Raw genomic sequence first — 13471 nt, forward strand, 5'->3', positions numbered from 1 at the left:
CCATCAAAATTTGTTTGAAATTTTCTTAAATGTATGTTTACTAATTTACATTTTCAAACCATAACCTCCTTTAATTCTATTTCCATTTTCTAATTGAAATCCCAAGTATTATTTGATTACAAGAATTCATCTAGAAAACCAATTCTGCTCAGAAATGACTCAGTCTTAAAAAAAAAACACACACACACACACACACAATTTACATGTTAAGTAAGAATTAGAAACAGAAAATTGAATATTCTTTTCATTTGAAAGTACAGGTAGAACACTTTGAATCATTGATTACATCCAATTGATAGCATTTGTTTACATGCTACTCTAACATCCAGTCAATCGGAAGCAATTGCATCACATTCATACATGAGTGTAGGAATATATGATACAACTACCGTTAAATATTCTGAAAAAGCTTAAAGAGAATTCCTATAGTTTTTTTTTCCTTTCATAGATTTTTTTTTTCAAATTCACATTATATGATAGGACAATTTGTGCTGAAAACAATGAACAAATAAAACCAATGGGTCACACTTTTGTGAACTTTTTTCAATCAAAAATACCCATAGTGAAGAATATATTTTTTTAATTTTGAAAAAACTGTTTCATAGATTTTTTGCCTGTTTTTCTTGTGTATAAATAATTGTATTGTGAACATAAAAATGGCTAAAACGCATGGGTCACCAGGCTTAATTTTATGTTAAGACCGTTTGAATATAACACCTGTTCGGACGAAAAATGGCGCGAACCTGACCAAATTGATTACATGTATATCTGCTAGAAGGTTAAAAAAAAGTTTTAAAAGTTCTTAATTCTTTCTATAATTGAATACTAAATAATCTGAAAGGAGACATTGTCTTATCAATACAAAGTAAATTGTCTAACATCATATGAACAACACTATCTTTGTACTAAAATGCGCTTTCAAAACACAGCCACAAAAAATGGCAGGATACATGTCAGGCATGATACATGTCAATACAACATAAACCAGTATCAACATTTGATTGCTGATAAAACTTATCAAAAATGTTATTTTATTCAAGATTCCTCATATTTAAGATTGTCTGTCACATGTTTTAACAAATGTTGACTTCAGTTCAATTTTCCATAGATAGTGTCGGCTGCGCAGAAAGATGCGCATAAAAACTATAGGAATTCCTTTTAAGATGTTATTACTGTATAAACGTACCTTCATTATATAAAAAAGTTAACTTGTTTAATTATTCCACAGAAGATATGGTTTATCATAACTTTCTACAATAACTACTGCGATTTGACAAAAACAATATTTATATAAAGTTTATAATATAAGTCTTGCTAAAATGAGTGTCACACTGTTATGGTATTTCATCAATATGAATTTGTAGAACAACAACAACAAAAAAAAAAACAACAACAAAGAATCTTTGATATCATTGCGTGAATATAGATCAGATTGTTTATTTTGTTAGAAACTATGGCAAAATTGTTTATTTACTAAAGTATGGAGGTCAAAATAAATATTTACTCTTTCTGCCAGAAACATGACTTTCTAATGGTCGTCGCGGGCACCCATAGTCCAGGCGTAGATTTCATACTTAATCAATCACTTTCGAATGATGCAGTGTATTCTATGTCAAAATACGCGATGAAACATAAAAAAACAAATACAAATATCTTTACTATAATTACAAAAAATAAAAAGCGCATTAACATAAAAATAATATAACACGATAACAGTAGTCTATAACGCCATAATCAATGTTTGAAATGTTACTTATAATGCACTCATATGTCAGCTACACAAAGTAAATATTACAATTAAACAGCATATATATATATATATATCTCTCTCTCTCTCTTAAAAACGAAATTTAGACTGACGATTAATGTGTTACAGCTATTTGGTAAACACACGACATTAGGTCGATAAATTAATATAAGAATAGATGAGATACATTAAAACAACAGTTCATAATTTGTACAAAGCTTTATGGCTGTATATATGGTGTGACCACAAGACGACTGAATATCAACATTTTTATGTGTCACATTAAACGCAAAAACGCTTAATTTTTGACGGTAAACAAGATGATTTATCATCTTGTATATGCACTCCTTTAAAGCCCCAAATTTATCATATTGTATATGCACTCTTTTAAAGCCCCAAATTTATCATATTGTATATGCACTCCTTTAAAGCCCCAAATTTATCATATTGTATATGCAACTCTTTAAAGCCCCAAATTTATCATATTGTATATGCACTCCTTTAAAGCCCCAAATTTATCATATTGTTTACGCACTCCTTTAAAGCCCCAAATTTATCATATTGTATATGCACTCCTTTAAAGCCCCAAGTGATTTTTAACAAAACAAAGGCTGCACAATCCACTTTATGAAATTTATGGTAAGAAGTTTTAATCGTATTTGATTATTAGAACAGTGAAATGTTACAGTTTTCACAACATTGACTCGTCACGTTAAATGACACAATCGGCTTTTAGACAATATGTTTGTACATGTAGATTCGGAATTAAGCCGTTTTGTTTGAAAACACATGGTCTTGAGTAGCTAGTAACTTACCAGGAATAAAATAATCAGAGAATCTGACGATACTATAAAGTTGTTTCGGTCACAGGTCTTTTCCTATCGTTAGCATGCCTATTATGCACCACACTCATATCTTGCTGTGCTTTATTAATTTGAACCGTATTTATATTCACTATTGGCGAATGTTGTAGGTTCACATTGTGATAAGAATGCTCTGATAAACTTTTGGTGATTCATACTTTCAAAAAAATTCTCTTGTGAATGTTGATGATTCATAGTTTGACTAGAATGCTCTGATAAACTTTGGTGATTCATACTTTTATGAAAATTCTCTGGTGAATGTTGATGAATCATTGTTTGATTAGAATGCTCTGATAAACTTTCGTGATTCATACTTTTATGATAATTCTCTGGTGAATGTTGATGATTCATAATTTGATAAGAATGCCCTGGTTAACTTTGGTGATTCCTACTTTTATCAAAATTCTCTTGTGCATGTTGATGGTTCACATTGTGGTTAGAATGATCTGGTAAACTTTGGTGATTCCAACTTTTATGAAAATTCTCAGGTGAATGTTGATGGTTAACATTGTGATTAGAATGTTCTGATAAACTTTGGTGATTCATACTTTTATGAAAATTTTCTGGTTAATGTTGATGATTCATAGTTTGATTAGAATGTTCTGATAAACGTTGGTGATTCATACTTTTGTGATCTTTCTCTGGTGAATGTTGATGATTCATAGTTTGACTAGAATGTCCTGATAAACCTTGGTGATTCCTACTTTTATGAAAATTCTCTTGTGAATGTTGATGATTCATAGTTGGACTAGAATGCTCTAATAAACTTTGGTGATTCATACTTTAATGAAAATTTTCTGGTGGATGTTGATGATTCATAGTTTGATTAGAATGCTCTGATAAACTTTGGTGATTCATACTTCTATGAAAATTATCTGGTGAATGTTGATGATTCATAGTTGGACTGGTGATTCTTACTTTTATCAAAATTCTCTGGTGAATGTTGATGATTCATAGTTGGACTAGAATGCTCTGAAAAACTTTATACTTTTATGATATTTCTCCGGTGATGGTGAATGTTTATGATTCATAGTTTGGTTAGAATGATCTGATAAACTTTGGTGATTCCTACTTTTATGAAAATTCTCTGGTGAATGTTGATGGTTCACAGTTTGGTTAGAATGCTCTGATAAACTTTGATGATTCATACTTTTATCAGAATTCTCTGGTGAATGTTGATGATTCATAGTTTCATTAGAATGCTCTGATAAATTTTGGTGATTCATACTTTTATCAACATTCTCTGGTGAATGTTGATGGTTCGTAGTGTGATTATAATGCTCTGATAAACTCTGGTGATTCATACTTTTATGATAATTCTCTGGTGAATGTTGATGATTCATAGTTTGATTAGAATGCTCTGATAAACTTTGGTAATTCATACTTTTATCAAAATTCTCTGGTGAATGTTGATGATTTAAAGCTTGATTAGAATGCTCTGATAAACTTTGGTGATTCATACTTTTATGAAAATTCTCTGATGGATGTTGATGATTCATAGTTTGATTAGAATGCTCTGATAAATTTTGGTGATTCATACTTTTATCAACATTCTGTGGTGAATGTTGATGATTCGTTGTTTCATTAGAATGCTCTGATAAATTTTGGTGATTCATACTTTTATCAACATTCTCTGGTGAATGTTGATGGTTCGTAGTGTGATTAGAATGCTCTGAAAAACTTTGGTGATTCATACTTTTATCAAAATTCTGTGGTGAATGTTGATGATTTAAAGCTTGATTAGAATGCTCTGATAAACTTTGGTGATTCATACTTTTATGAAAATTCTCTGGTGGATGTTGATGATTCATAGTTTTGTTAGAATGCTCTGGTAAATTTTGGTGATTCATACTTTTATGAGCATTCTCTGGTGAATGTTGATGATTCATAGTTTGACTAGAATGCTCTGATAAACTTTGGTGATTCATACTTTTGTGAAAATTCTCTGGTGAATGTTGATGATTCGTAGTTTGATTAGAATCCTCTGATAAACTTTGGTGATTCATACTTTTGTGAAAATTCTCTGGTGAATGTTTATGATTCATAGTTTGATGAGACTGCTCAGGTAAAAGTTGGTTATCTTGAACTGTATGATGAAATGAATGTGAATCTGTTGGTTGCACATTTGCCTGTTTAGAAATGGAATATTGCCGTCTAGTTTCAAAAAGTCTCATACCGGTAGGTATTGGTCCATCTCCCATATGAACTGCTATCTGTTCTGTGTTACCTATGTTTTTGACAACAAGTGTAAGTCTGTTCATAGGGATTTGTCCATCTGTCACATCTGGAACTTTGTCACTAACGGTCTGTACATCAGACATTGAGGTAGATTTATTTACATTATTATGACGATCTGTATTTAGCGGCTTTCTATTGGTTCCATTGTTTTTGACATTTTTGGTATCCGTATCTGCAGATTTGACAGAATTATATTCATGCAAGATGCTTGAATTTCCTATATTATCTGTCTTACGTGCACTCGGCAATAAAGGCAATTCGTCGTTTTTTACCAACTGCATTAAAGTGTTAGTGGGTACCTCTAATGGTGGATTATTAACATGATCTACAAGTCCTTCATTCCAGTGTATTGTTTTGTCAGTCTGTTGATCTACAGATGGAACAGTACTACCTACGTTTCTAGCTGGGAACATAATTCTCCGATTCACAATAGGACCGTTTACGTTTATTTCACTCAAATGCATATTTAATGCTGGATCACTATTAATAGCGACTGTGCTTTCCGTTTTATCCGCAGGCCTCATTTTCTTCGTAATGGTTTCTTGCGCTAATTCTATTCTGCCTTCCTTATTCGGCACCCTGTTCAGTGGTAAGCTACGCAATGTATCAAACAGCTCATCAGGTAATAACCATATCGGATCGGCAGTGACCTTACCTGTTTTTCTTTGATTTAAGGGAAGCCTATCTAAACTGAAAATACCAAGGACATTCTGCCCCGGTGGTGAGTTAACGTTCTTTAATTGTGGTGTACCAGGCTTGTCCAGGCGATTCCTAACATTAACTTTGTCAGAAAACACTGGTAATGTATCAAGAGCAGGCTGTGACTTTAGATGTATTCGTCCTTTTCTAGAAGGAACATTCGAAATTCCATCACTCCGACAATGTATTGCCACGCACTTGGCATCCCGTCTTTGCCGACATTGACTACACATATCTGCAATAATACTCAAAATCATTGAATCGTGTGAGAGATCTCTGATCCTTACAGTACCAGAAGCTCCTTTTGTACAAAATGGCGTCCATCAACGATAAATACAGTTATGCGTATTTAAATTATAATCACCATGTCTTTCTAGCGGTCAAAGCAGATATTAGAAACATTTTATATAAACAACGAGCCATAAACTACTACATTTGTGAAGGATTCCCGTGACCTAATTTAGATGAAAAAGTATATCAAAATATATCACAGAACGCAAGCATCGACTTAAGGTGAAGTTTATTATAGAACATTGAATGGATGCTATGATCTCAAAAGAACAGGAATAACAACATCACCATGTCCACGAAGAGGACAAATTTTACGGCTACGACGAAGCATTTTGGATGGCTGCTGTGAATGATTATAAGATCTATAATAGCAATTAAAATGATAGAAAACTATGTTTGATTAAGTCTGTTCATGAGATGAAACTGTCCCTAAATCCACCCCTCTTCCGCAGCCCCCAGAACGTACAACAACACAATATGTAAATATTAGCAAATGTTCACCAAGTTCTGCCACAGGTAGTATCTTGTCTACTTCAAAGCAAATAATAGCAAAAGGATATATCTAAATAAATACACTTCTGCTACGAACAATCTGATTGCTCATTATATCCGAAAAGCGAAATATCTAAAAGAGGAAGTAATCGCCAGCTTTTAGTATTACATAGATGTACATACATACATCACTTTTAAAGATCTTCTGTTTCTCAAGATCATTATCGCCATTTCTTACTTAACACAACTGCCTGTGTCAATAATTCCCCACTCCCACTCCTAAGTAGAACATAGCCCTATCAGAAATAACAGTTTCAGACTTTGCTTTACAATCTCCAGGACCCTGCCCTTCGTTTGGTCATCTGTGCGGTGTTGAGCTTTAGAGCCTTGCATTTGCTCGTAACTTTGCTTCCTAAGTTTAAGAAAAATATTACAATTATGGACATGTGTAACCTGGCTGACACATCAGTGACTGTATCGGTATATTGACTTTAAAGATCATAGAAGCTTTATACTTAATCTTATGTGATCCAAATCCTTGTTTCCTGGATTACAGCAGAACCATATTAATACATTAAACCCAGTTATATTGTATGTCAAAAAGTAGATAACTGGTTTGAAGAGACGTAATGTACGAGTTCATTTACCACTTTGTTATACTACTATTTGAATGGCTAGTCTTTAATGTTCTCTAATGTTTCACATATTGTCGCTCGTATAGCTTCAAATTCTTCGAATCAAAATGCAAGTAACGGTAAGACTTTGGAATGAAGAAAATGGTGCTATGCATAAATATCAAAATTCTCATTTCATATTGTTCAAATTAATATGTGTTGTATATATAAATATTATTGGATCAATGTTCAAGCATAAAAAATATGACAGAAATCTTACATACCCGATTTAGTATTCGTTTTGACTGTATGAAGGACATCCGAATTCTCTGTCATTCCTTTTCCCGTGTTTAGAAAAAGCATGTTACCAATATCGAAATTATGTGATGTGTCTATTGGCTTATCCGTTACATGGTTTTTTACAGGAAAAAATATTTCGTCTTTGATTTGTTGCGGGTTAGTCTTTGCAACTCCCTTTCTTTTGGTTGGATTTCCTGAATTGGCGTCACGCGTCACTCCCTTTCTATTGGTTGGATCTTCTGAACTGGCGTCACGCGTCACTCCCTTTCTATTGGTTGGATCTCCTGAATTGGCGTCACGCGTCACTCCCTTTCTATTGGTTGGATCTCCTGAATTGGCGTCACGCGTCACTCCCTTTCTATTGGTTGAATCGCCTGAATTGGCGTCACATTTATGTTTTGCTGTTTTTGTCGTCTGGTGTTTACGAATATCATCGGCAAGATTGAACAAAGATGACAACATTGGATGGGACTTTTGAGTTATCTGTCCTGTTTTAATCGTAGAATAAACAACTCCGCTGGATGCTGAGAAAACATGAATGATTGCCAAAAGGTTTATGGTTTTCATCCTAAGTATTATCCTTTACTAATTCCGTTAATTGTCACGAGTACGATATATCAAATAAAACACTATTAAGTAAAACATTAAAACTAATTCCAAACGTACATTTTCTGCTTCAGATTATAAAAATTGTAGTTTAATTATAGATAAGATTGTAATAAATAATTATATAGTAACACTTTTAATTTGGATGTTTCAGTCTTAATGAAAGAATGGTTCGCGCAGTTAAAGTCGTTTCCCATTAGGCAATAGCTGTTTACGTATACATCATCTATGCAAATGACGCAAATAAAATTAATTAACTCAAAATTGATCCGTCTACACTTTACTATAAATAGATATCAAAACACAGTAATTGGCTTTTATATCAACTTGAAAACCTGATACGCCTCGCAGATAATAATTCACACTATTATTTAATAATATAAAAATAAGTACAAGGCGTAATAAAGATTTAAATGATTTGATGAGTGAATTTTAATCGGATTTATTTTTATATCCATGATTGACAACATGGCATAAAGCGTTCTTCATATATGTATGTGTAAGGCTTGCTTCTTACGCTAATAACGTCATACGAATGTCAAACGTTGTGTTCACATTACCGCAGGAGTGTACGCTAAAGAATAGGACTTTACCCTCTGTAGGAAACTACGTGGACTGATATATTTGTTCGGATTATTTTTTTATTAAATCGTTTTCATGTAGACGTAAATTGTAGCAAATAAATATGATTTTAGATGTTCTGTTACAAGGAAATGCTGTTGGCAGGTGTAAATGCAGTTTGTAGGATTCGTGGACAGGTATATTCTCACCTGTCAGAATAATTATATTATCCTTGTAAAGTACACGCGTCACACACAAATATTAGGGCAGGCCAACAAAATTTCAGGTTCACTAATTTAATTGTCATGTTAGAAACACGTTTATTTACCGAAAAATAATTGCTAGCTTTCGCTGTAAGATCTATTGTTAATAATTCCAGCTAGTAATCAGGGCAAAATTTAGAACGTTTTATAATTTTCTGTTAAAGAGGTAATTTTTACAAGTTAAAGCATAGCAAAAGTTCCTTCTAGGGCACATATATAATGGTCATCATGTAAATTTTGGTTGCAATTTCTTCTTTAAATATTGGTCATCAGTGTGTGGAACACTAGGATTGGACGCAATGAGAATACCATTCTACCTTATTGGCATTCCATAACCCCCGTTTAAGCGCCCCGGGGGCGTTACATTTGCACCAAAGGGGCGTTTATATCTGCACCAAAATACAAAAAAAAAAAAAAAAACACTAAAATTTTGAAAAAAAAAAAAAAGAAGATCTATGTTGTTTTCTACTGCCTGAAAACAAATGTCAAGTCCGCTAATTCCACAGTAATTACGCTAAAATAAGTTGTTAAATCCAACACCAAAGTAAATCCGTTACCACTTTTAGTTGAGTAAATACGGCAATTAAGAAACACTGGCTGTACACGTTGACCCGATTTAAACTCGTAATGTCCACGTGTTATTGGAAAATCGTACATGCGTGTAGATTTTTTGAGAAGTTTATAGAGATGATATAGCGAACAATTAAAAGTGAATAGTGGATATTTTATGGAACTTGGTGTTTTTTTTTTCTAACATGTAAAATGGATATTATACGCAAGTGTTTGGTTTTAATCAGTTACTTTTTGAAAAATATTCATCCCTTCAATAGCTGGTGATGGGATCCTAATTTACTAGTGATTTGGGTCGCCGTGATTTGATGCGCTAACAGTCTTCGACCTCGCATACAACAAATTTAGCGGTCATTAATCACGTAATTCATGGCTGTAATTTAGTAGTATCTGTCCTAAACATCCGGGCATTCGATTCATGAATTTGATGTGCACAATGAGAGGGTCGCAATGGGGTTTGTTTTCACATTATTAAACATGCATTCGAAGGAAACGACGTATGTTAAGCTTTGTGACAAATGAGATGTTTGGCCTGTTTCAACAACTCCACTTTTCCATACCCGGGTTTAGTAATGTGTAATCTGCAGAGCGCGTTCAGCCAGAGAGTCGCCTCAATTAGGAAATAATAATATAAACATCAGAGGTTATTTCTAAGGTCACGGAGTATGACTGGCCAGCTTGTAATGACAACAGCTTTCAAGGTCAATACTCAGGCATGTGTGGCTTACCCATTCTAAGTGTTCCATCTCAACAGATGGAACAATGAGGTGTTGTATTCGAATGGGATTCTGTGTACATGATAGGTCTACTAAAATTCTTTGTAGATTTATATATGTGTGAAACCTAATGTGGTAGAATCAAATAATGGAAATCCAAGATAAGCACCATTATATCAGCCTAATTATGCACATTATAAGTCCATATGTTATAAAAATATTGCATTCCTGAGAGGTTGATATGAAAACTGTTCACCTCGACATAGGTGAGTATCGACCGAGGCATCAACCGAGATCTATATTCATATCCCGAGGGGTGTACATTTTTTCATATCACCCTCTCAGGAATGCAACATCTATTCTATCATACCGAAAACATGTAGATGTTAAAACATTTACTGTAAAATAAACATAATGTGTTTAATGATTTATTGAGAGAAAAAAAGACAGTAGTAGTCTAAACTAGACAGACACCCCAAAATTGAGGCAAACTTGCTGCAAACTTTTTTTAAGCAATTAGTTTAGCCGAGACGTTCACATATCGATAAACCACATGTTTACCGTTGCCTATCAAATATTTGTAAAACGGCGATAATTTTCTTTTTTTTTCTGAACAAAACCCAAGTGTGAGCACTCATTTTCTATGTTAGATTACGTTCTGTCCTATGATCATACTTTCAATTTAAAATTTGAAAAGTAAACATATATATACATATCCATGCTCCAAACGTTATATGATTGAAGTGAACGTTTTATGGCTTAGTTTATCTCATCATGGTTTTAATATAGACGCCGTGGCTTTAAAATTTACATTTTGCTTTCATTAATTTCATAAAGAGACTCATTATCATCCCTTTGTATATATATATATATATGGTGCATTAATTTAAATGCATTTAAAATACAGTTTCATCCACTTCAGGTAAAAACACTTTAAATGCATGTTTTTAAACTTGGAATGATACAGATATATATATATATATATATATATATATATATATATATATATATATATATATATATATATATATATTTTTTTTTTTTTTTTTTTTTTGGTCGGAAGTAAAAGCAAGTGAAGGCAGTCCAGAAACCATCGCTGCATTGAGAAATGACTGACATTTTCTATGCAATGACAGGGGTTTGAATTAAAATGCAAAACAGGAAACCTTATATCAGGCAGCATTTATTTGTGATAAAATAGGTAATTAAATAAGGTAGATGTAGGTAAAAGATTGTTTACTCCATTTTTAACCTTATTTACTCTGCTTATTAGAGTTCTAATATAGAATACATGCCATCCCTCTACGCATTACCCGCATTTAGATATTTTATGTGGAGTGTTGCCAAATAAAACTAATTATTCGTTTTCATTGAACAGACGCCTTACCGGCTGAAACTTGTCTTTCAAAGATCTATACCTTTAATTAAACCTTTACACAATCATTTGAATTATTTTGACGGCTATTTTGTAATGAGAGCTAATTTGTGCCTTATGCTATATTTATATAAGATAAAGAGCAATAATGTGTTTGATGTAGTGTAATGAGGAATGCTGCTGTACATCGTATTACAAAATAGTATTGATTACTTGGAGAAATGTTAAAAAGTACTGAAAAGGCCGAAGATACTTATTTTTATTCAATGTATAAATGATTCTTCTAAATTGTTCAGGTTTTCTTCTATCTTCTACGCAATGATCTCCCTTACCTTAAGATAGAGATTTCTGAAGTAGAAGGGAAGCAACTCCTGCATGCCGTTTGACTTTTCTTAAAAAGACTGCCCCAGTCAAAATAAGAAAAGTCATATTTGGAAACTTATTATTTCGTATTGGTAACGGGAAGAGTTTGGTATGTATGGTTAAAAGCTATAATTTCCTCCATCATTTTTTACATACACATCTATTTCAGCTGGATTCTACTTGAAAAATGCATATAATGCCACTTTTAAGCTTTTGACTTGAAAATTAAAATAGTAGACTTTACTATCAAAGTCTACTCCAGGAGAAACAATCACCGTAATTCTAATTGAATTTTGACAGAGTTATGTCCCTTTTTAACTAATTAGAATATTTTTTTTAAGTTTTATATAACGTCCAATACCTCTGTTACTTTCAAAGCTATTGACTATTATGCCCCTTTACTGGCAAAGCTCTAATTCAGAGTCAAGCATATAGAAAAGTCGAGCGTGCTGTCTTACGGACAGCTCTTGTTCTAACTTTAAACTTTTTTAACGGATTAAATATGTTAAAACAAAGTTTCAATTAAGGTCTGAAATGGAGATTAACGTGCATTAACATTATTCTACTCGAGAATTGGAAATTTTGAAGATCTAAACTGGTCTGAATTAAACTCATAATGTAAAGTCCTTGCCCCACCCACTTTCGTATACAAATGCTGATCATTTAGTTTATACATACTTTATTTTAGGTCGATTGTGAAGGAAGTTTTACAACTTATATTAATCACTCTCGACACCTCATTCCTGATGGAATCATCGCCACGAGGGTATGAGAGAAGAGGCCAGTTTCCCTTTTAATGCTGAGTGCCAAGCAAGGGAGCTACTGGTACCATTTTTCAAAATTATTTAAAAGAAGTGTTTGGTATGACGCGGCCGCGGATCGAACCCACGACCTCCCGCACTCGAAACGGACGCTCTACCACTAGGCTATCGAGGCGGATCATTTGGACAGAAAAAAAACAGAAAACAGAAAAGTGACAAGCATCATACGTATTTACTCTTACCAAAATAATGTATATTGATGTTATTAGATAAATTAGTATGTTTTTTTTTTTCATCCTGTTTTCAATGAAATAAATTCGATTTTTGTAGCAACTCAATTTGGTAAACATTTGAAGAAAATGGCGTAACTGCATAAGTGGAAATAACTTTAATGTAACTAAATATAAGTATCATGATATATTATAGACGATGTGTGTAGTAGTATGTATTTATTGCGATTAAAGTCCATTTTAGAACAATCTTGGACTGGAATTATAAGTAGCGCACCAACAAATTTTGGCTCGATATTTTTCAATGGGGCAAGCGCAAGCCAAAAACAAAACAAAAAATATTTTTTTTGCATTTCTGAAATTATACGAGCGGCAAATCCGATGAATAACTTTTTAATTTGGTGAGGCCTAAACGCATATAATTATTCTGTTAACAAGCACTTTTGAAAATGTTTTTCACGAGGAAGCAATAGTTTTTCTAACATTCCTAAAACGCTTCCTTTCGGAATTAAATACCACATCATCTTTAACTATCTTTTCTTTATGACTGTGTTCGTTTAATTAATTATTTTTAAAAAGACTATATTTAGTATAGAATTTAGGATTAAATTTCAGAACTTTTGTAGTCCCTGGGTTCTCATTACTACATGTTGTCTAAACGGCAATACGGGATTAACTTTATTCATACTGACAATCTGTAACTTTGAAACATGTTTGGGATTTGTGTTCAAAGAGAGGGGGTTTGTGTTTAATTAACCTTTACCTTGTGGACTAGTCCATCA

At 32.9% G+C, this 13471-nt stretch overlaps 1 protein-coding gene across 1 annotated transcript; it reads right to left on the reverse strand.

Moving 5' to 3' along the window:
* Window positions 1-1951: 1951 nt before the first annotated feature.
* Window positions 1952-8168, reverse strand: LOC128548433 (GATA zinc finger domain-containing protein 14-like). The gene is made up of 2 exons (XM_053523218.1): window positions 7229-8168; window positions 1952-5782 (listed from the first exon to the last, which is right to left on the reverse strand). The coding sequence occupies exons 1-2, from the start codon at window positions 7809-7811 to the stop codon at window positions 3573-3575; spliced, it is 2793 nt and encodes a 930-aa protein (XP_053379193.1). The 5' UTR covers window positions 7812-8168; the 3' UTR covers window positions 1952-3572.
* Between the last annotated feature and the right edge of the window lie 5303 nt (window positions 8169-13471).

Source organism: Mercenaria mercenaria, chromosome 14 (genome assembly GCF_021730395.1).
Source record: "Mercenaria mercenaria strain notata chromosome 14, MADL_Memer_1, whole genome shotgun sequence".
NCBI lineage: Eukaryota > Metazoa > Mollusca > Bivalvia > Venerida > Veneridae > Mercenaria > Mercenaria mercenaria.